Raw genomic sequence first — 26,985 nt, forward strand, 5'->3', positions numbered from 1 at the left:
AAGCTTACAATTGTGATATTTATTCTACATGCCTTGTTAAAAAATTTGCTAAAAATTAACCATTTACTCAAATCAAATTCTGTAAAAACCTAAATATTTTCGCATTCCACTCTGCAACCGTGAATCTATTAGTGACTCTGCTGCAATCAAAAGTCATGTGGTTAAAACTGAGAGTTTTCAGCTGAACTGGGTTGAACTGCAGGCAGTGTTTATGCAGACAGATAGGAGACAAATATGGAAACAAATTTAAAAATGTAAGTAGTAAATTATCTATGATATAGAGAGTCCTCATCTTTTTTTTCCAGCGCTGGTAACACCTGTGTGCATCTATAAAAATGATGCACATGTTGATTCCAGGTTTCATCTTTTTATAAAAAATAAATAATCAGTGAAATCTAACTATTTTTTTCATGATTTAAGGCATTACAACTGCATCACACTGCACAGAAGACATTTTTAACTGCTGTTTCTATAGAGGTGCAGGTTTTTATACTGCAGGGGAAAATGAACCCACAGTGAGGGAAAAATGTGACGCCCAGAATCTACTTGAGGTTCAGAGAACTAAAGAAGCTAGGAAGTGAAAAGTCTTTCACTTCTACAAAAACTGACAATTAACATGACACATCATTTGAATATTTTCTCTTCAAAGCTGTGTTTTCCAGATAACCAAGTCCTTTCATCTGCAGGCCCAATAAATATTCAGGTTGAGCAACTGCAATTAATGTTTTTTTTTTTTTTTTTTAATATCATACGACATGAAAAAAGTGACAAAAAAAAGTAGCTCGTAGTGGTGAAAACTTCAGAGAACTGACACCCAAATCTGCAGCCTGCCAGACTTTATGGACAAGTACGGTGAGTTTCGGCTCATCTTTTAGCTGTCTTGCACACAGCTTTTTTTTTGGTTTGTTTTGGTTTACTGACTGCTCTCATATTGGTGGAGTTTGTCTCAGGAGTTGGTTGAGACCAAAAACAGCTAAATGAGAATACATTTTGGAGCAGGTGGACAGATAAGATTTAAGTCTCAAGTCAAGTTGCAGTCTTTGCTATTCCAGCCAAGTCTTTTTACAGCTCTGCTCTAGTAGTTTTACAATATATTTGACTTCTAATCTTGATATATGAGCATCACAGATGGAGAATTACGGCTTAAAACTGTATATGTATGCTATAACTAATTATAAAGCTCCTAAGGTTATGAACTGTTACTGCATAAGGTTCAATGAAAGCTTTAAATCCAGCCTTTAGATCTTCTTTGGGGCAAATTATTTGGAGACGAGGCTCATTATAATGTATTTTTGCTGCACTTGTGTTTTCATCTCTGTCTATATATATATGTATAGTGCTTGTTAAGGTGCAATTTGCAGTGCAGTTACCTGTTCAAAATGCAAAGTCATCAAGGTGACTCATAGGGGTTTTTGCTCAACTGTAAACTAAACAGTTTATAAAGGCAAAACAAATATTGTTAAAAAAAAAAAAGGAGGAAATCTTTTACTTTGTTCATATTGTCTGGCTTATAATACATAATAATGTGAAAACTTGAGACAAAGGAAGATGAAAAATGCTTTTAAAAACGGCCAGCAATAACATCAGCTGATTTAATAAATGACAGAAGGGATGTTTTATGCTCTTAATGCACTTGTAGGATGAAATAAAGGTGCGCTAAAAGGGTGTTTTTGTCAACATGATGTCTCCTTCATACATATGTTAATGCGGCTTGCTTTTAGCGAACAAGACAATTATCTCCCGGCAGGAAAAAATAAAGTGAATCCTGCTTTTTAACAACCCACACACCGAGTCTATAACGACCTTATGTCACCTCATGGTGTCAGAGGAGAACAAACCGATCGCTGCAGGTAACCAGGAATTAGCGGAATAAAAGAGATGATTAATAAAGACGGGAGTGGGAAGGAAGACATCTCAAGGAAACAGAAACAGCTCGAGACTGTGAGAGAAAAGAGACGAGGGAAGGGAAAGAGGTGGGAGCAACAATTAAATTCACAAAGAACAAGAGAGGGAAAAAAACATTTAATTTGTTTTCTGTCCGTTGCGTTTCTCTCCCCCACCTTCTCCTCCTCTATCCCAATTCTGAGGAAACAAAAAAGCGCAAGAATTACTTTTTCTTCCTCCTCCTTGTTGTGACACATAATAACACTTCTTTTTCTTGCCTGCATGAAGAGGAAAATGAATGGTGGGAGAGCTGCTCATTCACACCATTTTCTCTTTCTGTTTCACAGGTTTTGTGAGCTTTTTTTCCTTCTTCTTCTTTTCACAGCACAATAGACTCCCTTCTAGCCAGAAAAGCTGCAACACAGTACACGCTGCTTTAGTTTTTCCCTTTTTAAAGGAGAGGACTTAACAAACCGAGGGCTATTGTGCAGGTTCTGATAAACCTCAAAATGGACGGTATCAAAAAAAAGAAAAATCCTAATCGGGCTTTCCCCCTTTTTTTGCAAAACGACGACGGAGGCAAATAAAAAAAGGAGAAACAGCCTCATTTTTCCTTTGGGGTGGAGGTCGAGGACTGCACAGGGTGGGAGGGAAACAAAACAAAAAAAAAAAAAAAAAAAAAAGAAAGACCTTGAGGAGGCCGCAAAAGACCCCGAAGCCGAGACTCACCAGCTGGACCTCGTAGGAAAAAAAAATCCTGCAGAAAGGAGTGGAGAGATGCTGAAAGGCTCTCCGGCACTCGATGGGTTTCGTTAGATTCTCAAGATGAAGAGAAAGGTGGTGGTGGTGGTGGTGGGTGAGGAGGGGAGAGAAACGAAAGGGGGGAGACTTTTGGTTGGGAGGAGAGAGAAAAAAAAACATGAGAACCAAAGCAACACCTCCTGAACCCTGCAACGTCGCCGTGATTCTTGGGCAAATTTACAATTCAGTCCTTGGGAAAGAAACAGTTGGAAATCAGGAGAAAGAGGGGGAGGAAGAGAGAGTGATTTTGTGTCTGAGAGGGAGGAAGAAGAAGAAGAGGAGGAGGAAGAGGAGGAGGAGGAGGGAAGGGCCTTTGATCAGGACGGAGGCAGCCTGAAGACCCTCCAGCTTCTCAGAAACCCTCCAAACTGAGGAGGACGGAGCTGAAAATGAGGACAGGAAGCTTTGAAACGGCAGAAAAGATGATACAAACTCAAAAAAACAAAAAGATCTGAACTGGAATGATGCATTAGATTATCATTTATAGTACTAATCTTACTGCTGGTGCTTTTATTCTCATTTATTTCCTACTTTTGCAGCAGCTTTAATGTTTAAAACATGTCGTGCAAACCTCATTAACATGGTTTAAATTAAAGAGGACACTCTGATGTGAGAGTTGATGCTAAAATATGAATTATGATCCTTTTACAACATGGAGAAACTGATTTATTTCACTCTGGAGCATCATGTAGACAATCAAAACATGCTGTATAATGTAAATTTCTCTACATATACAAAAATCTGTGCAATATCAGTGTGTATTTTATCAGTATTTCTACTAATGGAAGAATCCGTCCAGTATTATTTCTTTTCAATGTATAAATTTGTGCAATATCTATATTTTCCACACCCAGAGGAACCTGTGCAATATATTAAATTCCACTTATGAAAGAATTATGCATAGTTTTTGTATTTTTTTTCCATTTTCTATTGATCTTCTTGCTCTTACCTGTACATTGCAAATGCATCTGCTATCACATTATTAAAGGCTTACTTTTTCATCTATCTAACTTTTACATTTTTCACACTTTTTGTCTACAAGTGTTAGTGTTTGTTTCTATATGTATATTATATACACCTTATTTGATGCTATTAGTTACAGAACAGAAGCAGCTTCTAATTTCACATATTAGTTGCTAATAATGTTCAGCTCTGCATTTCTGTGACACATTTAGTTAATTTTGGGTAAAGAGCAGCTAGTTTTGCATGTAAACAATAACAGAAATATCTTAAAACTTCTGTTTAAAGCTGCATTAATTGATTTTTTGATGAAGGTGGAAACACATCTAATGTCATCAATTTGTTCTAAAAACTGATCTATATGCAACATTCATGCTTCTTGTAGCTCTGTTTTGGTCTACACCACCTTCTCAGAAAAATATCTGGCTGCTGGATAATCTCCTCAGCTGCTAACTTTGATTTTCTGAAGCCGATTTATCAAAGCTGTGTTGGTTGGGAACAAGGCGAGAGTAAACTGAAAATCAGTAAGATCAGGAACCGTATAACCAAATACATGAGCTGAAAGAAGCTAATTCTGTTTGTCACTTTTAGAGGCTAATTTTACATTAAATGTAGTAGTTAATATGCAAAATTGGATTAGTACAGCTTTAGTTGCTTAACTATTTGATAGATAGATAGATAGATAGATAGATAGATAGATAGATAGATAGATAGATAGATAGACAGATAGACAGATAGATAGATAGATAGATAGATAGATAGATAGATAGATAGATAGATAGATAGATAGATAGATAGATAGATAGATAGATAGATAGACTTTATTGTCTGTCCCAAACGGTGACAGAAATTCTTCTTTGACAGGCTCCAACAATAAAATACAACACATAAAAACACACTGAAAACACAAGTTCGCAAAGTAGATGTCTAAAAGAAATGTTAAAAAGAAATAGCTGCCGATAAAAATAAATAAATATATAGTGCTCAGTGTCTTGACATACATACATTATAAAACACTGGGTAGTTGATTGAATGTTATATTTTTGAAGATGATCATGTGTTTTCCACGTTAAACATCCAACTACGATGTGAAAATGTACAAATTTAAGGGAGTAAAAGTAACAGAAAATGGAAATACTCAAGCTAACACTGTAAATATACCTGGATAGTAGAGCGAATTAGATTAAAAAAATGTAAAATTACTAAAAGATGGTGAAGGAATGGCATTGCAAATCAACATAATTTACACTTACGATCAAATACAGAGAGAAATGAAATATCAGACAAGCTAAAATGTGTAGCTCAGGTTGGTGAGATTCTCTCTCTAACTTCACTTTGGGGGATTTTCATGTTTTAACTTGTGTGTTTAGCAGATTCCACAATGTCTTGGGTTTATGAGGCAATTAGATCAACTAAAATAAAAAGAATTGTCAAAAACAACCCCCTAAAAAAGGTATTTTTGTGTTGACATAAACACTTTATTTAACAGAGATTTCACGTTTTGTTATCGGCGGTGAAATCCACTTTGATCCTCACAATAAACCGAACTCGGCCTGATTCCATCACGTTTTCCTGCTCGAACAAAAGGCCATTTTCCATTGAAAAAGAGATCAAATATGACGTTTATTTATATCTTAGTGCACAGCGTGAAGGTTAAGACTCTGTTTATAGACTTATTCACAACATGGAGCAAGAAAACACAAAGATCCTTGATAAATCTGATGATAAAACTTTACCAACTTGCAATAAATGGATGAAGAAGGTAAACTGTCTTTGTTTAAATGTAATAAAATAAAATCACACCAAGCTACTTTAACCATGTGAACTCGAGTGAGTTTTAAATGCTGTCATTTAAAAAAAAAAAAAAAAGAAAAATTACACCGTTTTTCAGCGCTAGAAACTGTAAAAGCAGAGATAATGGTTTGGTTTCAACAGTCCTTGAACTACTCATTTATAAAGTACTGTTGGAAAAGTAACTAAAGCGAAGCTCAAAATTGTGACCTACATGTCTTGTTTAAAAATTTGCCACAAATAAACTGCTAGCTCTTATCAAATACTGTAAAAAAAACCCTAAAAATTCTTTGCACTTTGGCACAACCATGAAGCTATTATTAAGTTTGGTGCGGGGAGTGGAGGTCCGACGCCTCGCAAAACTTTTGTAAAATGTCTAAACCAGTCGTTGTGTAGCTAAAACGAGGACAGATTCAGCAGCTTATTTCTCACCTCAAATGTTTCCAGAAGTACTTTTCATGGAACTTTTTTCATATTGAAAGAAATAGTTTGCGACCGAGCCGCCAAGTTGTCCAACACCAAGACCGGACTGAAGGTGAACCAGACTTACGGAAATCTTTTGTATGTGAATGCTTCCGCTCAATGTCTTTGAATGGGTGACACTGTTTACTACGCTTCTTTGAGGTTTATTACGAACTGTAAAGTGTCAACGCACCACTGTGAGTTATACTCTTGGGTCGGATGGAGAGCTATAGCCACCAGAAGGCTCCATCATTGGTATACTTTCATATTCATGGTGATACTTGGACTACTGCCCTCCTACATTTGCCCCTTAACTGCACAGAAAAGTTCTGCTCTTCACTCGCTCCGTTCACGAGATCATTTGTTGCTTTTTGTTCCATATGTTCGTACTGAACTGGGTAAAAAGGCTTTTGTTTACTCTGCACCTTCTGCCTGGAATGTTGCAGAAAGACTGGAAAGTAACCGAGTCAATCTCACTGAGCGCTTTTAAATCTAAACTGCGAGTTCTTGAGGCCGTTTCCACAACATGCACTTGTTTTTCATAACTTGCTTTTAAATTTATGCACATTTTTTTGTTTGTTTTTGTTCGTGTTTTAATTATGTTTTAACTGTGTAATTTTATAACTGTGTTTTGCATTTGCTGCTGCCTATCTTGGCCAGGACTCCCTTGAAAAAAAGGGTTCTTAATATCAGTGGAATTTCTCCTGGTTAAACAAAGGTTAAACAAAAAAAAGAAAAAGGTCTGAATGTGACCACCTTGTAGACAAACACCATGAGTCTTGGTTTGTTTCCATAGGGCGTTTATTCTTGCATGGAAACACACCAGATCTGAATATCACCTGCTTGATGGACGTGCAGTAGTGGGTCACTAGGAGGTGACACTCAGAACTTCAGTCTGGTAGAAGTGTTGGACCGACATGTCGGCTCTGTCGCAAACTTTCTTTTTTAATGAAACCAGTTCCGCGAAAAGTAATTCTGAAAGCATTTAAGGCGAGAAACAAGTTGCTGAATCTGTCTTTGTTGTAGTTCAATGACGGCAGGTTTAGACATCGTACGAAACTTTCACGAGGTATCGGACCTTCGCTCCCCACACCAAATTTGCAGAAAGTAGAAGTCAAGTCTACTTTCTGCAAATGAGCTCTGGGGCGATGCAACGCAACCAGTACGCAAAGTCCAGGAGCCTCTTTGTTTCCAGTACGACTGGACTCACAGAGCGTTGACTAAAATGTAAAACAGGTGGAATCCCAACTCCCAGCTTCCTTAAACGCACCACCACTGATGGTTTTGAAGCACAGTTTGTGACTGACGGCGAAAAAGGAAATAAACTCGATTTTTTTTGAGACGCAAAGGAATTTTTTTTGCAATGGATTTATTCTGGAGGATCTTTTCTCCACACATCTTTGTGAAAACCAATAAAACTGTGGAAGAACTAGAAACAAAGCATCTGCCTCACACGTCTTCCAGCTGTTTATGTCTTGTATAAAGCAGTTTTCTTGCGCTGAATGTGTGGTTTGCCACCCCAGAGCTGTTGTATGTAGGAAAAGATTCAGCAACAGACTGGTTTTAATTTAAATATAAGTTTTATGTTGTTTAAAGAGTGAAAGAAAGAGAAACTGTAAAAGATTTGTTGTGATTTATATAATGTAAAGTTGGCTGAGACTGGGAAAAAGCTGCAGCTAAACTTTATTTTTCTCAAGTTGTGAACTTTATTTTAAGATGCACAGCTTTTCAAAAGCTATTTTCTCTTATTTTTAAACACAGTCCTTATTTTACTGAATGAGAGAAGAACATTACACACATCAACAGTCTTTTATATCAATAAATATCGTCAAAATGTTTTTGAATCACACTGAATTTATTTGGTTTCTCCATCAGTTATTGATTAGATTAGAGTGGACAGTATCATTACACACAAAACACGGTTCTACAGTAGCTTTTTTCCCTGTTACAGTGAGACTGATGGCAAAAGATATTATGTGAACAGTATGTGCAAAAAAACAACATACACTACTGTTTGAGGTCACTTAGAAATGTCCTTTTTAAAAAAAAAAAAAAGCTTTAAAAAAAAAAAAAAAAAAAAAAAAAGAATATGAACTAAACCAGAATTCCAGTCCAGACATTGTTAATGTGGTAAATGACTATTCTAGCTGGAAACAGCTGATTTTTAATGGAATATCTCCATAGAGGTACAGAGGAACATTTCCAGCAACCATCACTCCTGTGTTCTAATGCTACATTGTGTTAGCTAATGGTGTTGAAAGGCTCATTGATGATTAGAAAACCCTTGTGCAGTTATGTTAGTACATGGATAAAAGTGAGTTTTCATGGAAAACATGAAACTGTCTGAGTGACCCCAAACTTTTGAACCTGGACAACTGTTAGTACATTACTAATTCCTTGTAACATTATTACTCCTTTAGAGTGTTTTGTTTTGTACTTCCTGTCTTGCTTGGTGTTTATTTTATTTATTTATATTGTTTGACTCGACTCCAAGAGAGTATATGTTGAATCTTGATGACATGCAGACGTTAATACAGCTACTAGGCTACATCACGCCAGCTCAAGTTAGACATGATGATGTTCCAGACCTTTGCTGAAATAAATTTTGTCTAACTGGACTTCTTTAGTCAATTGCATACTGTCTTCAAAAACAACCCAAATATTGAGGTTCCACTGTGATTTTCCTTTTGTGATCAGCCTTGTCTCAGATCGGACCTGGTCTTGGTTTGGTTTAGGACAGTAAAGGGTTAAAGGTTGGGGAAAATAATGGTTACTACTCTGGTTAGAGAAAGTTGATGAATAGAAGAACTAACTAGTGACACGAAATGGGAAACAAATTGCATCTGTGGTGTAAAAATCCTACATTTTGCTTTTATAGATTTGAGGCAAGGGCTGCACGGTGGCTTGGTGGTTAGCACTTTCACCTTGCAGCTAGAAGGTCCCTGGTTCGCATCCTGGCATGTCCGGGATCTTTCTGCATGGAGTTTGCATGTTCTCCCTGTGCATGTGTGGGTTTTCTCCCGGTACTCAGGCTTCCTCCCACAGTCCAAAAATAGGAAGAGGTTAATTGGTAACTCTAAATTGCCCGTAGGTGTGAATGTGAGAGTGATTGTTTGTCTCTATATGTAGCCCTGCGACAGACTGGCGACCTGTCTAGGGTGTCCCCTGCCTTCACCTGAGTCAGCTGGGATAGACTCCAGCCCCCTGCAACCCAAAAGAGGATTAAGTGGTGTATAGATAATGGATGGATGGATGGATCTCTTTGAGTTTTAGTTGCTTTATCAGAACAAAACAGCAACCTTAAATCAAGCGGGAAAACTGGACGGTTCTAGACGTGGTTAAATCTCATTTTTCCACATTTTTGCGTCTCTACCATCATCTGATGGAGGCCTGATGACTGAACCGACTCCCAGCTGCTTGTCCTCAAAGTTGCTGGTCAACACCTGGACAGTTTCAGTGCAGCTAAAACACCAAATTAATAAATCAACTTCTTGTTCTTCCTAACTGAGAATCGGATGCTTTAAATGTATCTTTCGGTGATTCGGGACGGGACATGAAAGAGGACTCCCAGCCGGCCCCACCTGCCCCTCCCCGGCCCCTGGGTGCCGAGGAGGGGCCCCCGATCGCAGTGTGACAGCCTGGGAAACGGCCACTGATGCCCAAACTGACCCTTTGATCTGGAATTAAAGACCCAGGAGCTCGTTCTGCTACAGCAGCAGCGCCGCCGTGGGACACACTCTCATACAAAGAGACAAAAAGACACGCACACACTCGCGTTGTCGTCACTTTGTCTGATTTTAGACAGAACCCAGATGCCAACTGCGGTCAGAGTCCTCTTCAGATGTCACTTATTTAGAAATATATTCATTCTTGGGCAGGTTTTCTGAAGAAACGCTAATTAGAGGCTCCAATCTAAGCAGTAAAAAGTAACCGAGTTCCTTAAAAAACAGATCAAAATATGCAAAATTGGTAATAAATGAGTATAATCAGACAGACCTCCAGAAAATGACACCTAACTTAACATCCTGTCACAAGCTGGCAGCGTTGTGAAACACTCTGCACAATTACAACACTGTGTTTATTGTATCATACTGTAATTATAGTAATTATCAGCCACTTACAATGTGCTGAAAAGTCCCTCCAGATGAAGCATCCTAGTTATTTTAGGTCAACTCACAGGATCCTGCAGTTGGAAACACACTCTGCTGTCCAGTTTCCCACTTTTCGTAACTTGTTTTCTTTTCATTCTCGTATCATTTCAAGTCACAGTTGCTCTTTTCTTCTTCATTTTTTTTTAACTGTTTTGTTGGCAACAAAACCAAAAAACCGAACTGCAGCATGGAGCCAAAGCAGCAGAGCACCAACTGAGATAATGAAACAGATATTCACTCGCAGTAATTAAGCCCCAAAAATAAAAAAAATTAAAAAAATAAACTGATAATATTTTTTTAAAAATCTGTTTGTTTTTTCTGGCTCAGAGGCTGCAAGTAACAGTCGCTGGGTGTGTTAATGGAAAATGTCATTATTTGTACCTACTCATCGCTGTAATTATCTAATTAAATGTCATTATTTTTAATGCAATCACCCAACTGTACCAAACACAACTTTGATGATTGTGGTAATAATATGATGGCAGCGTAGGGGAGGTGAGGGGGGAGCCTGTTGCCATGGTGACATCTCTTCATACTGGCACTAAGGATGGATAGATGGATGGATGGAGGAGGAGGTCAGAAGGAAAAGAAAAGAAACACTCACCTTTAGCCATCTTGTTGAGGACCATGTCGACCAGGATGTAGGTTCCACTTCTTCCAGCTCCGTCGCTGCACAGGTGGGCGAGAGACAAAGACGCAGAATGGGAAACAAAGAGAGAGAGAGAGAGAGGAGCATTAATTAAATTTGTTTCTGATCACCAAGTATGCAGTTTTCAGAATAGTTTTTCTGTCATCAGTAAATGTGTTCAACCCTCTGAACAGTTTCAAGGCCTTTCTTATAGATCCCGTCACATTTCTCTTCACTGTCTGCTTGTTTTTTACTGCAACATAAAGTCCTGCACCTCTATGGAAGCAGCCGAGTCATAACCAAAACCAGAGAACTCAGAAATGTCTTCTGTGGAGTTTTACACAGTTATAGTGCTATAAATCATGAAAAAAGTCAAAATGAAAGCTGAATTTCTTTGATTATTTATTTTAGAAAAACTGAATGTTGTTACCAATAAAGGGGGAAAAAATACAATAACTTTCCCTACTTGCCTTCTATCTTCTTTCTAAAACACTGCCTGCAGTTCATTCCAGTTCAGTCAAACATTCCCAGATTTTTGTTATCTGAGTCAGTAATGGCTTCCTGGTTACAATCAGAAGTCAAAATTTGTAAATTTTTAAAATAATATGATTCATTTTCAGTGAATATTTAGATGGCACATGTTTAATTTATTTGATTATTTATTTTAGAAAGATGAAAAAATGGAATTAACATTTAAAACATGGTTCCACACAGGTGCCTCCAATGCAGGAAAATAAAAATAATAACTCTAAATAGGATTAATAACCCATATTTTTAATGTGTTTTCTGTCTGCTCTGTGTAAACACTGCCTGCAGTTCAACCCAGTTCACTCAAGAATTCCCCAATTTTTTGTCATATGACTGTTGCTCCTTCCTGAGTCACTGATGGCTTCTTGGTTGCCAAAAAACAAAACAAAAAAAGGGATTTTTACAGAATTTGACTTATTTTCAGCGACTATTTAGATGGCTCATAGGGAATAAACACATTTTTATGAAATGTCACAATTTAGCAGTTTTTTCTGATGGAACCAAATGTCACAAATGAGCAGTTCAGGGACCGTTCGAACGCTGGAAAGCTAACCATTTTTTTTTTTTTTTTTTTTTTTTTTTTTTTTTAGTTTTTCTAGTTTTGCAGCTCTGATAAAATGCACTTTTTAATCAAACAAAAATGAAGCTGCCAGCAGGGTTTTGGGGTTCAGACAGTTTTCACTTTAAGCTTCATTCCCATATTCCTCCAATAATTCTTTTCCTGACATTATTTTATGATATATTTTTAAAAAATTAATATTGCAGTAACCACAACAAGGATAAAGTATGAAACCTTCTGCACACAGGATCCATTGCATGTTGACATATTAAGTTTTTCTGTGTTGCTATTTGCAAAATAATAATATAAACTGTAAGAGTAGACTGTATGTTCTAGTCTTATCATGGACTTTGCTTAATAAACTGTCAAACAACAGCTTCTATATACTTTTGAAAATCCAACAAGTTATTTAAGACCTTACATAACAGCAGTCGTATTTACATCTGTGCTGAATTGGTTAACAGTGTTTGACAGTTCTGGTTAGAAAAACGCTCCATCATGATGATCTCTGCAGCTTTATTCAGTCATTTCTGCATTTCCGTCCAGACGAGGAGGAATAAACGTCCTCTCTGCGTCTGCTGGTGAAAATTCAAATCAACCCAGAAAGAATGATTGAATCTGAAATGTTAACAGACATTTAGAAAACGCTGGCAGGACTGTTAGCGAGTCCCAAAGCTGCTGCTGCAAAATTACACAGTAGTGAAATCAGACACCCGCGGCTTTAATTTTTTTTTCACATTCATGCGATTGTTATTTTCCCTCCCTGCAGCGAAGACGGACGTAACCTGACTCCAGCGCTGAGCAGGTGAGCGGCAGATTGAACACATTGAGGTTTACCAGTCCTCTAATGCTATTTTGAGGGGATAAACAACTTCAAAGGTGTGTAATTATGGAATTGAAGCTTTTCTCTTTTTTTTTCCATCACGAATTAAACGCCATCGAAATATAAACATGTAAAGGTGCGTTCTAAGAAAAGCCAGAGAAATGAATTAATGTATGTGGAGGGAATATTTGGGATCCTAGATTTTGATTTTATTTATTTATTTTTTGTATTCCAAGTGTTGAAAATTGATGCCTGCACCCTGCCAGTCTATTTCATGGGCTGCTGTGTAATCCAACAAACTGGAGTGTGTGAGTGTGTGCTGGTGTGAGTCCACACTTCCTGAATATTTCATTTCACCGGGACCTTGGTTATTTTCTCCAGTAATTGAGCAGTAGCGGTGTGTGCAGCGCTTCCCCCACAGATACAACTATCACTCTGATCTTAGACAGTCTGTGTGTGTCATGCAGGTTATTACGGCGTGATTATAGATCTCTCGTATCGCTGCACCTTGCCAGGATCATTACAAGGTGATCAAAGATAGGCGGTGTGTGTGCGATGCGTGTGCGTCTGCACACGCCTGAGGGCTGCGAGTAAACATGTCAAGACGTGTGCTGCCTCCTCTCACTCTCTTTAAAATGATAGACGTGGAAAGAGGCGGCGAGGAAGGAGAGGAGGAAGATGGGAAGAGACAGCGAGGGCAGAAAAACAAAAAGAACGAGAGAGAAAGCTGCTGTGCCATTATTGAATTTCTACATGTTCTGTTCGCTCTGCGTACGCTGAGGCCGATGAATGGCGGCACACAGCTGGATTTGACTAAATCATTGGGAGGCTTTTAAGTGAAAGTCACAAGACTGTCTCAATCTTTTCATTCCTGCAGGTTGGTCGGGTTTAGGGATGCATTTGTGTAAATCGAGGCTTCAAGTGAGAACATCAATGTCTGTTCGAGGTCTGGTGCCTGATGTGAATTACCACAGTAAGAAAAAAAAAAGCCACAACAGACAATTAAACCACAGCTGCAAAGGTCTTAATAAGCCTCTAAATGCGAGGCATTTACTCTCAGAGCACCTACATTGATGGAAATTTGAGATTTGGCATTCATGAACGAGTTTGAACGGCTCTTTTTAGTGAAATACGGGAATATAAAGTATATTTAAAGGAGGTTTTCTCTGCATGAACAAACTCATCAACATCAGGGCCTCACTGAACTCTTAGACTGCAGAGAAAAGACAGATGTAGTCTTTCAGGTTCGAAAAGTGAAGCCAGTGCAGAATTGACTTTATTCTGTTTAATGGCCAGCAGGGGGCAAATCCCCTCGATTGTATGGCAGTCTATGAGAAAATGACCCGACTTCTAACTTGATTTATTACCTCAGTAAACAATGTTCCTGTTGGGCTTATGGTCTCAGTGGGTAGATTCAAGTGTCCTTCCTGACAGCATGGTGTTCATTTTGTAAATTTTGGTTCCATTTAGAAGAAAATAGACAAAAAAGTCGGGTATATTGTTACCATGTTGGCGCATTCTTGAGTTCTTAGTCAGATTCACTCCTTGTTCTTTTTGTCTGTTTTCAAAGGGGGAACATGGCCAAAAACCACAATCTTTTATATACAGTCTATTCTCTTTAATGGCCAGCAGGGGGCAAATCCACTCAATTGTATGGTAGTCTAAGAGAAAATGACCCAACTTCTAACTTGATTTACTACCTCAGTAAAATATGTTCCTGTTGGGCTTATGGTCTCAGTGGGTAGATTCAAGTGTCCTTCCTGACAGCATGGTGTTCATTTTGTAAATTTTGGTTCCATTTAGAGGAAAATAGGCGATAAAGTCGGGTAGGTTGTTACCATATTGGCACATCTTTGAGTTCTTGGTCAGATTCGCTCCTCGTCTATGACCCGACTTCAACCTTCCAAGAGGCCAGTCCATCTTCCAGAACTGACAGAGTTAACACATTAATCTACACTGACTCCAATAACTATCCGTTTAGTGTTTTTTCTCAGATTTTTCCTTCCGACTTCACAAATCTTCTGCTACCGATATCTTTTCAATGCTTCAGTCGTATCTGTACTGATTGATGGGACTTCTTGGTATCACTATGAACTTTCTGGCTGCTCGGTAGCAGAGTAGTAAAGTAAAAGAAAAGTCTTCTAGAAGTCGGCGTGGATTTAAAGGATAGAACATTTCACATCACTCACATCTGACCTTTAATTTGGATTCCCAGTGAAGATACATTCAAGCCACTTTCTGACTTGAGGGTTATTCTTCTTACGGGGGTAAAGATTTTTGGCCTCTAGTCACACGGTGCAGTTTCACACACTTACTGCAACACTTTTACACATTAAGTGTACATTTGAGGTAAGTTAATGCTGGCCAGACATACTTTCTCTGGGAAAAGGCCACAAGTTTCACCTCCTCCTGCCCACTCAGGTTTTATCTGCTTCCAAACAAGCCGCAAGACTTAAAATTGAAAGCATCACAGCCTTGAACAAGCTCACTTAAATACCAAGTGACAAAGTTCAGCTTGCTTTAAGCTGTGACTGACATGCTTGCACCTCTTTGCTCAGCTGTACCAGCCCTGCCACCTGCTTTCAGTACTTTCTTTTCTGTACAAACTGCAACCTATACGCCCCAAGAACACCAAACAGACCTCTGGGGAGGTTTGATGCTCGACAGATTTGTTAATGTACCAGAACCAGACTGTAAATTTGGTGCTCGTTAGCTTATTAGCTTGTTAGGCTGTGAATCTTTATCCCTGCTGCAGTTTGGTTGCCATTTTCACTGCCTATTAGTATTCATACTTGGCTTGTGTTTTGATTTAAACACTTTAATTGACTCTACGACTTCTTATTTCTGCTACTGTTGGTAGTTTTATTCATTGACTCTACACATGTAGCATCGGCACAATGGTCACAGTGATCTGAGCTTCTGATTTCATGATTTATCGCCTCTATGGAGCCTGTAGTTTGATGCTTTGGGTGGATAATGAAGCAGATTGTTTGATTTCCACTCAAAAGCATGACCTGTATCCAGAAAAACAAGGTGTTCAACACCCACAACTTAATACTGGAGTCTTTCAGATGTCATGACAGAGTGTATGGCGACAGAAAACATCCAGAAAACTGCTCAAAACCAAAGCAGTTGAAGGTTTTAGTATCTCTTATTTACATTTACAGTCATAACAGTAACTGTGTAAATTCAGGATGACACAGTTGCTGCTCCAGGTTTAATCCTCTGGTGTGGACTGGCAGTTTAGCTGAGACGTGTACAGTTTCATCACAGTGGAAGAGCCATTACAGCATATTAAATAATAGATCACTTAGTGCAGCAGTGAGCAGACAGACATAAGGGCTATCTGTTCTGGAAGGGTTCATTTTTTAAAATCCAATCTATGGGGATGTTTCTACATAAAATAGAAAAACTGTGGCAGATTTTTCTGCTAAATACCGATTTAATTATGTCTCGCTGGTCTTGGTTGTTTCCTCAGGTGGTGGGGGTATGCAGATGTGATTATACACACAACAGCTGCATCCCTGCCTACTTGTATTTACCCGTCTCTCCCTCGCAGCCGCCGGCTCTGACCGACACACCGCCAGCTACCTCCAATTAAAAGTTATCCTCCTCCGTGGACAGTTTGTCAAATTAAATCACAACTTTCTGGCTAATCTCTCATTTAAAAGTGTTTGTCATCCTGACGAGTGATGTGGCAGCTGAAACCAGACCAGCCTCAAACTATTTAACAGTCTAACGGCAGCTCTGAAAGGTCTCGTGTGTTTGTCAGAGTCATGCAACTGATCTAAGGACCAAACAAACTGCATCTTACAGAATAGGAGCTAGAACCCTTTAAAGAAAAAAGCAAGAGACAGAATGACAGACTGCTTCAGGTTTCAGGATACTTGCCTGCAGTGGACTATGATAGGACACGAGCGTCCCCGGTAGCACTTGTTAACTTTCCTGGAAAAGAAATGAGACACAAAGAAGAAGTCAGTGTTAACATTCATATAACAGTTACAGAAATAATAAGCACAAACAACAGCACATTCAAATTAGGGCTGTCGCAGTGTAAAGTCTTCACTGGACAACTACTGAGGCCAAAAGAACTCAAAAACACTTGATAAAATTTGAGAAAAAACATGCATGAAGAGCTTTTTGTATGGATAGATAGATAGACAGACAGACAGACAGACAGACAGATAGATGATAGATAGATAGATAGATAGATGGATAGATAGATAGATAGATAGACAGACAGACAGACAGACAGAGAGAGAGATAGATAGATAGATAGATAGATAGATAGATAGATAGATAGATAGATAGATAGATAGATAGATAGATAGATGATAGATCGATAGATCGATAGATCGATAGATCGATAGATAGATAGATAGATGATAGATCGATAGATCGATAGATAGATAGATAGATAGATGATAGATGATAGATAGATAGACGATAGATAGAAAGATAGATAGATAGATAGATAGATAGACGATAGATCCATAGATAGATAGATAGATAGATAGATAGATAGATAGATAGATAGATAGATAGATAGATAGATAGATAGATAGACGATAGATAGATAGATAGATAGATAGATAGACAGACAGACAGACAGACAGACAGACAGACAGATAGATAGATAGATAGATAGACGATAGATAGATAGATAGATGATAGATAGAAAGATAGATAGATAGATAGATAGATAGATAGATAGACGATAGATAGATAGATAGATAGATAGATAGATAGATGATAGATAGAAAGATAGATAGATAGATAGATAGATAGATAGATAGATAGATAGATAGATGATAGATAGAAAGATAGATAGATAGATAGATAGATAGATAGATGATAGATAGATAGATAGATAGATAGATAGATTAAACCTCTATTGATCCCGCAGTGACAAAATTTTTGGTGTTACAGCAGCAAATACAAAAAATAACGCAAGACAAGAAAAAGAGCAGCACACAATGTACACAGTGCACAGATACAGTCATTTTCTCCTTCTAGAATAAAAATAAATGTTTACAGACAAATTTCTGGGATGTAGGTGGATATGATGTTCTCTGCCTGTATGGAAGGAAATACTCAAAGCACATGGCTTTACTGTGTCTTCTTAATCTTCTGTATCTACTTTTTTGGGTTATTTTTCAACCAATAAAAATGTGCAATATCGCCAAGCTGGAGCCATAAGCAGACTATTTATGATATGATCATGTGTGATAGCTTTTGTCAATCCTGCTAAATCAGGACTCCACTAATTCAAATTTTTCACTGGAAAAAAACTAAAATGTTCTGTCTGAAAAAACAGAATTTGCGTTTGGTTTGGTTGTAGCTGCATGACTTGTGATCTTTGCATCAGCACTAAAGCTTTAAGTTCACCATTTGTCCCAGACTTCTGAGTTTATTATGCACAATTTTGTAATTATTTGTCTATATTTCCATCCATAACACTAAAATGTACATGTGGTTGTGAACGCACAGGCTGTCGCAGTATCATATTGTCACTGCGTGATTATTTTAGTCAAAATATAGCAATATTACAGAATCTAAAAAAAATTAAGAAATAAATGCTCTTTTGAAGTGATTTTGCACAGCAGTAGCTAGCTAGTTAAGCTAGTTATGCACATGGACACCTCCATGGACAAGATGTGCATAAAGTGGACTCTTGCAAACTAGAAAAGTAGCAGAATAACAGCAGCTGCATGTCTGTAGTGTCCAATTAATTAAGATTATACTGTCTCTTCTGCTTTTTTTTAACATTCTATGGTGGTTGGCAGAGACTGGCACCACGTTATTAATGATATAATCTTATATGTGTTTCTAACACGATATCAGCACTTAAATTTCTAAACACATCATGTTTTTTGTGCATCGCGACTTCCTTAATTGTAATTTTTTAATAGGAAAACACAAAAATGCTCCCTCAAACACACAGAATTCACATTCAGTCTGCACAGTTGTGATCTTTGCATGTTTGTTTTGTGCTAACGTGTCTTTTTGGGCTTTAAGTTCACTATTTGTCCCATGAAACTTACTATGTCTAACGTGTACAATTTTATAATCACAAGCTAATAAAGAAAAACTAAAATGTGCATGTGGTTGCAAAAGCTCTGTTTAGTGATTAGTTCATCCCACATATGTTGTAGTTAGAAGAGGTTTATACATCCGGGAGTTTAATAAGACCAAGACTTAAAAGGTCAAAGGATTTACTCCAAAAAACACTCACAAATTAAGGAAAGAGCAGTTACTTTCTTAGCAATGCTCATAATGTTTAAAAATCATCAAGGGTACGTGGCTAAACCACAAATTCCACGTATATTTTCATTCTGAGAAGGAAATATCCGGCGACTTAGGAGATTTGTTCGTGTCGGTTTGCTGCTGCGTCTGTACATGGCATAAAAAAATCCAAACTGTGTGTTGAAACCTATACTCATTCTTTTAAAAAAAAAACAAAAAAAAAAACTTCACTCGCTCTGTCTGAGCAAGAGGCTGAGTCGGATCCCAGCTGCAGTTCATCTCTGATTCTATTTCATGGTGATAACTCAAAATAACAATATTCAGCTGGAACACATTATGTAAAGGCTGTGTGTGTGTTTGTGCATGTGTGTGTGCGTGTGTGTGTGTGTGCGTGTGTGTGTGTGTGTGTGTGTGTGTGTGTGTGTGTGTGTGTGTGATCCATTATACATCAGTCAGTGAAGGAAAGAAGCTTCAAACCTGCAGCGTTGATGCTTCGCTTTTTTACCCTCCTTTGTACTGCTGCTTTTTATGGTCATTTATATTCTGAGTGAAATTTATGACTTTTTAAAGATAAAACTTGACATATTTCTGTGGAGTGCGGTGTAAAGTTGAAGAGAAATAAATGAGGATTTTGTGTTTTTTACAATTTACTCGGTCAAAAACGTCATACATGTCTCATTCTTGTGTATCATAAGTAGATTTTGCTAAATCTCTGAATCAGACTGAGCATTTAGAAGCTTCTTCTGTTAGAATAAGACGTAAAAGAGGTTGTAATGTTGCATCTCACTGGGCCCAACACAACACCATTTCCATGTAAATATACACATAAAAGAAAAAAACACATTCCCATCCTCCGCCCCACCAAAATTGAAAAGTCAGAGCTCACTGCAGACAATCTAAAGTGATGTTACCATGGAAACAGCCGGCAGAGGATCACCAGTATGGAGGGGTGTGAGATTCAAAGGAAACACCCCGTAAGAGAGACTCGACGGGAGGAGAAAGACGGAGAGGGAGGGAGATGGAGAGGCAGATAGAGAGCGATGAGAGACGAGATGAGAGTCTCCGGATGTGTTCACAAAGGATTCGTATATTTAGGTGTGAAAACAGGATTAGCATTTCAAGTTGGATTCAGAAAAAGACACTCCAAGCAACGAGCAACACTTGTGAGATGTGGAGTTAGAAAATGTCATCACTTACATTTATTTATTACCTGCATTCGTTTATTAGTAGTATTTTTTTTGATTATTGGTGATATAGGTATATTTATTGACTGATTATTGCTAAATAAGCCTCCTCATTCTTTCTGTCATCACTCTGTGGTGTCAGAAATGTCTGAAGACAAGCCAGGAAATTAGCATCTCTTGCAGCGGCTAATGCTATGCTAACGGCTAGCGGCCGTTAATTAATAAAGCTTTAAGATCTGGACCTTAGTGGGCCATAAAAGTGAGATAACTGTGAAATATTAAGGCCATTTTCACATATTTTGGGGATGCATTTCTCAGAGATTAGATCAATAATACACCTGGGATTAGATTTTAACTTTGATGTAATTTACGTAGGAAATTTCCCTTCTTCACTGACAAAACATGATCGATATTCACTACAAATACTTCTAGCAAGGGGTAAAAAAAAGCAATTTAAAAAAATAGCTGAGTGAAGATATTCCAAGAATGAATAAAAATAATACAGAAAATACACATGCAACGACTGACCTTTGCTCTGAGACATGCAACCCCAAAATGTGAAAGGTGTTGGAGAAAAATGGAAGTTTTATTTAAATATCAGGCAATCACAGTTATTATTGTCATTTAGCTGTTCACTGATCACTTTTTCCATTGTCTTGGAAGAAGCAGACGCCAAATGAGCTTTATCCCATAAATATGGAAGACTAAAACTCAAGAAAAACCTGGAGGATCAATGTTTTATATCAACAATCTCAGACATTTAGAAACTTGGCTTGGCTTTTATTGTATTATACAGTGATGGCTATTATTCTGTCTATATGTTGTTCTGTTTGTTTGTTTGTTTGTTGTGGAAAAATAACTGAAATATTCAGAAAATAGAAAAGATACAAACTGATCAATCTCAGTTGAGAGCGTTCTAATTTAATCACTCCTATTTCTATTTTACATATTCATTACAGTCACTCTTATTAACGAAGAAGACCAGTTATGAATGATGTTTTCTCTGTCTTCAAATGCTGTTCAACATTACATTTAAAGTACTCTACTGTTCAAAAGTTTGGGGTCACCCAGACAACTTCATGTTTTCCATGAAAACTCCCACTTTTATCCATGTGCTAACATAACTGCACAAGGGTTTTCTAATCATCAATTAGCCTTTCAACACCATTAGCTAACACAATGTAGCATTAGAACACAGGAGTGATGGTTGCTGGAAATGTTCCTCTGTACCTCTATGGAGATATTCCATTAAAAATCAGCTGTTTCCAGATAGAATAGTCATTTACCACATTAACAATGTCTAGACTGGATTTATCATTCATTTAATGGTATCTTCATCGAAAATATTGCTTTTCTTTCAAAAATAAGGACATTTCTAAGTGACCCCAAATTTTTGAATGGTTGCGTACATGGGAGCCAATTTCACGGGGGTCTCAACTTATGTCGGAATTCAATTCCTACGGCGCTACGTAATGTGATTTTCATCGACAGTCGGAACAGTCAAAGCACTAATGATCTTTCCATCTCAATAATGAGACCACTACGCTGCTTTGTAATCACAGCTGATTACATAGGAGGAGATTCTTTCACATCTTCAAGTATACGCTTGTTATCAGCGATGATCGTTGAGACAGTCGTGCTACTTAGGCCAAGCAACGGGCCGATGTTCGTCTGTGTTTTGCCCTTTTCCGAGCATTTTGTTATATCTAATTTCACGTCCATGGAGGTGGCTTTCCTGCCATCAGAAGAGTCGGACTTACGCTTGAGAGTCATAACAAAGGGCAAAAAGTTTCCAAAAAACATAAACGAAAGAAAGCAAATGCAGCACAATCCAATGTGGCACACAACCAGCGAGTGTAAACAAAGCCGTCTTCCTCGTAAAGCACTGCATGACGACATATTTGTCTGCTCCGCTTGCCAATTAGTTCCAGCGCAAAAGTTGTTTTAACATCGCAGACGCTGAATGTCGGAATCATGAAACAAGACTTTCTTCATAAATTATGGGAGATGGTGACATAACCATCAAACACCGTAGGTCAAGGACGTCGTAAACCGAGGACCTACTGTATCGGTTATCAGTCTTTTCTTGGGCTGCTAATGGGTAACTGTATTATCCCTGAAAAACCCACAGTCGAGTAGTTGATCCCTACTTTTTAGTCTAGTTATTCACACGTTTATCTTCATGGATATCTGCATCTCGTCTCATACAATACAAAAGCATTGTTTCCTATTAAGGCCAAGCTAGACTGTGTAGCAGCTTTAATTTAGATTAAAGCAGAGCGTCCCGTACTTTCCGGACTATAAGTTGCTACTTTTTTCTCATGCTTTGAACCCTGCGGCTTATACAACGATGTGGCTAATGTATAGATCTTTACAGGCAAGCTTCATGCCGTCAATACATTTAGCCTCGTCACATCAGAATGAAATTACTGAACAGGTCACAGTGGACCAATGAAACGGTTCGAATTAAATCAAACGCACTCACACTAAATTCTTCAAATCAGTCATCAGTCAGAGTCGGCAGCGTGAAGAACTGACTCTGTGTTTTACTGCCGTGTTACAGGCACTGTTCGGAAAAAAGCATTTCTTTAATTAAAAGTTTAAAAAATCTTTCTGTGTAAATATCTCATGTTATAACGTGGACACCTGCGGCTTATAGACACGTGCGGCTCATATATGTACAAAATCTTTTTTCTTTTTAAACATAGTGGGTGCGGCTTATATTCAGGTGCACTCAATAGTGCGGGAATTACGGTAATCTGTAAGTTGCAAGAGCGACCGTCTGCTCAAGTTGCTTTTGTGAAATCAGTTCCGTGCTGCTTGGCCAGTTCCCATTTGCTCCCGCTTCTGCCGTTCGACACGTAGAAAACAGTGATTTGATTACGGATCATAAATCTGCCTGACATCTGTTTACCTTGGGAAATGCAGCACACCGAAGGCATTATGTAGACGCGAGATGTGGCCAAAGAACGGAGTCTACATTATGGAAATCTGTTCATCTACACCATATTTATGGAAAACATAGATAAAAAAAGAGGAGAATGTGTTCGAATTATGTTGTTGTGCAACATAGAGAGGTATTAAAGCTGTCAAATTAAAGAGTATTAGTTATAATTAATGAGCATCAACACATCTTATTGCCTGCATTGTGTTTTATGGAGAAAATAACTCGTCTTTTCTTAGACGTGCTCTCAGACCACAAGTCAGAGATTGCTGTGAGAGACAGAAAAGAGAGGAAGAAGGTGGGAAAGAGGAAGACAAAAGCCACCGGGAGAGGAAGGGAGGCATGTCGAGAGAGGAGGGGAGATCGGAGGAAGTCAAGCAAACCGTGAGCAAGCAAAAAGGCGAGAGGTCATCTCAGGTCACCAAGCACAGCGAAAGGAAGAGGAGGCAGGATAAAAGAAGGGGAGGAGAAGACGGGGAAGTAGAGGGGTAAGAGGGGAGGGAAGGGGGAGCCCATGAGGCCCTTTGGTTGTAGAGTCACAGTCTCCAATGATCACTTTTGTGACTATGCAACTGGGCTTATATTACTAGCTGCAACATCACAAAAATGACACTGGCAACCGCTAGTTAGCTGGTAAAACAGAGGGGTGGGGGGGGGGGAGGATTTGTAAGCAAAGCCTCGGGTCAGTCAGTCCGGTGTGAGTTAATAACATGCCGGCTCGAGCATAAAAGATGGAGAGATATTTCAGCCGACATCCTCGAACCATCGAGGTGAAAAAAAGAAATAAAGGAAACACGCCTCCCCCTCCAAAAAAAAGGAAAAAAAACCAGGAGGGCAGGCTGTTATTGTGAAAGCACCATATCCGTGGTAATAAAAGTGAAAAATATCTCCCTCTGCGCTTCCTTCATTGTGTTGTGACCCCGCCGCCCTGTGAGTAAAGGCAATATTTCCTAACTGATGGTGGGTGGTGACGCCCACCAGACCCTTTTATAATAGCCGTGACCACAAACTCTCACTCTTGATATCCCACCTAATTGATGTGCGCCAGCAGCACGGCGACACCGGGTCTATATATAAAAACCGAGTTGGGGTCTATCGCTCAAGAAAATCCACAGTGAATCAGAGGAAAGGGGCCGCGGCGGCTGCACCTAATAGGCAATACAGTATATCAGTTTAAAAGAGGTCGAAGGGGAGAAGGAGGGGAGTAGTTATAAAGGCGCCGGAGATAAAGGATCACTCCGGCTGAGTTCCCTCAATGCATCCTGAATTACGTCGTTATCGACTGGAAAATGCCCGGGATGTTTGAGGATATATAGATATTTTTCTCCCTGCGTCTCCAGGTCTCCTGGAGATGTGAGAGGTTTGAGGTTATTATGGTTTATCATCGTCTTTGGGGCATGAGGGCAACTCAGAGATCTTCTATTAGCCTCCGTCTCTTTATTTGTTTGTTTAAAATAGAAAAAAATGAACTATGTCCACACCACACATGACTTACTGGATTTTATGGACCCATTTTAAATGCAATAACTAAAAAAAATTGCTGCTTCTACTTCACTGTCTTTTATTCTTCTATTACACTTTTTGGTTTCCAACAACTTTCATGAACTTCTTGCCAGATTAGAGGTGAAAACACAAGAACCAAAGGACAAATGTAGAACCTGCTGAACCCATGTTTAAGGCTGTTTGGTTCCTGAACATCACACCATTCATGACAGAACAAAAGATCAGTGAGCATTTCAGGTAAAAACTGGAAAATGTGCAGGATGTCTGAGGATATATGGATATACTTCTCTCTGTCTAAACTCCTAGAGATGTGAGAAGTTTGAGCTTATTAGGTATTATCATTGGTTATGTGGTTAAAATAGGTCATGAAGGCAACTCCAGGACCTTCCATTAGCCTCTTTCTCTTCTTTTATGTTTTAAATGTGAAAAATGTCCACACTGCCCATAACTGACTGGAGTTTATGCAACCTGGCCAGTCTTTAAAAGCAGTAAGTTAAGAAAAGCATAAAAAGTTGCTGGAAAGTTGTACCCTTGAAGACATAGATGGTTGTGGTGCACTTTAGGACTTGAATTGTACAATTCTGGTGTCCAATTTACTGACTTTTGGACTACTATTACACTTCTCAGTTTTCCTTACAGGAACTTCTTGCCAGATGAGGATTGAAAACTAATTTAGAACCAGACAAACTCGCATTAAAGACTATTTGGTTCCTTAATGTCCAACCGTTCATCACAGAATGAATGGCGGGTCTGACTTCCAGTTAGTAAAAGATGCTTCATGCAGATTAGAGCAAGCAAAGTACTTTAGTGGAACAACAAGAAGCTGAAAAACATCCCTTCATTTTGGATCGGTCATATTCCTGCTATTTGTATTTTCTTGTGAAAGTTTTCTTACAGAGAACACTGATAGCAGGAAGAAAAAAAGTGTAAGTTCAGCTCCAATATATGCGCAGTACTTAGGGATTTGTTTTTACTTCTGTGTGTATATACAAGCTGACTTCATCAAATGCAGGCTGCTTTTGTTCAGCCAAAGACAAAGGAAGAAATGGACTGTGGCGTTCTGCTGCTCGGCTACGGAAATGATTCCTGCTATCAAAGTGCGTTTCCTCCAAAGGCCTCTTTCAAGACGACTTACAAAAGCTCCTGTATGGCGTCAAAAAATCTCAACGTCTCCTCTGTCAACATTAAAAGCAAGCTTAAGTACTTTGTGCACTTCAAATGAAAACGAGTTCCAAGAAACTCCTTAAGCAAAATGCTAATTAGTCTATATTACCGGGATGGAAACATATGTTCAAAAACAAAACAACTGTGTGTGGTGACGTGAGTTCCCAGTTGTTTTCCTACAATGTGGTTAAATAGCCGGCTGTGCCTTCAGCTTTATGCGAGTAAAAAAGTCAGTATGTGCAGTGGGAAGCCAGTGAGGGATCATATCAGGGCCCGCAGACACTTTCAACACCTCAGGGATTTAACGAAAAGAAGTTTCGTTTTGAAGCAGCTCCCTACCTGCGGAAGTCGAGCAGCGTCCGGCTGGTCTCCGGGACGTTCTGGTTCAGCCAAGTCAGGAAGTGGAACTGAGTGACGGTCCGAGTCTCGTTGGTCTGCATGTTCTTCAGGTAGAAGCTACGAACCAGGAAGTCGTCGCACCAGATGTGTTCGGACACCAGGTTCACCTGTAAGGAAGCAACAAATGAACATGTATTTACTAGGCTCATGAAATGGCAACGGCAGCCACATTTATGCCTGCTAACCCACCGAAGTGTGACAAAAAGTCACTCTGAGCTCAACTTACTGCATTGTGTCAATAATATCCTCCTTGGAGAGTAGTTATTACCTACATTTGGATGTATCACATTGGAAAAGGTTCATGGAAACAGCATAATTTGCAAAAAACTTCACTAATTTTGCACAAAAGGTTTAATGTTAGCTGGAGGTGTGCTTTTTACTGTTTTGAAAAATATTTTATGAACATAACAGGAGATGGAAACATCTTGTCCGAATAACTTCTGACATAGCTAACATTTTAAATACATCGCTGATCAACTGCTGGTTGGTTTATTTTATCTTCAATCAGCATAAAACATGTAAAATTCAAGCTAACATCAAAGAATAATTACAACTTTCCCTGTTATACCAGTTTCTAAAGATATCTCTCCATTTTTCTATAGTACAGGACCAAAGTTTATTTATTTTCTACTTTCTCTTTTACTGTTTAGCGGTTGGCAAACAATTGATTTTGTTTCTGGTTTCTTCTTCTACTTTATTACATCCAGGATTACCACAGTCGAGATTATTTGCTCCATAGCAGTTAATGCCAACAAGGCTAATCTGGATTTCCCCTTATTCTTCTGCTCCAGATTTGCTTTATAATTGTATAAAAACGCAGCTAGAGACATGACTTTACAGTTTCCGAGATTGAGACACAACTTAATACTAGACGGTTTTTAAGCAATGATATTTTTTTGAGGCAAATAATCTCATATTTTGACTTTTAGGGACATTTATTGGTCAAAGTACAGTTCAT

General features: G+C 38.5%; 1 protein-coding gene across 1 annotated transcript in view; it reads right to left on the bottom strand.

The window, feature by feature from the left end:
* Positions 1–26,985, bottom strand: part of LOC111563883 (receptor-type tyrosine-protein phosphatase N2-like) — a 268,035-nt gene that overhangs the window by 11,511 nt on the left and 229,539 nt on the right. Inside the window, exons 19-21 of the mRNA XM_055014499.1 lie at positions 25,968–26,134; positions 16,479–16,532; positions 10,654–10,718 (exon numbers count right to left, since the gene is read on the bottom strand). Coding sequence (XP_054870474.1) covers positions 10,654–10,718; positions 16,479–16,532; positions 25,968–26,134 — 286 coding nt within the window. The remainder of the gene's footprint in view (positions 1–10,653; positions 10,719–16,478; positions 16,533–25,967; positions 26,135–26,985) is intronic.

Source organism: Amphiprion ocellaris, chromosome 10 (assembly GCF_022539595.1).
Source record: "Amphiprion ocellaris isolate individual 3 ecotype Okinawa chromosome 10, ASM2253959v1, whole genome shotgun sequence".
Taxonomy (NCBI): domain Eukaryota; kingdom Metazoa; phylum Chordata; class Actinopteri; family Pomacentridae; genus Amphiprion; species Amphiprion ocellaris.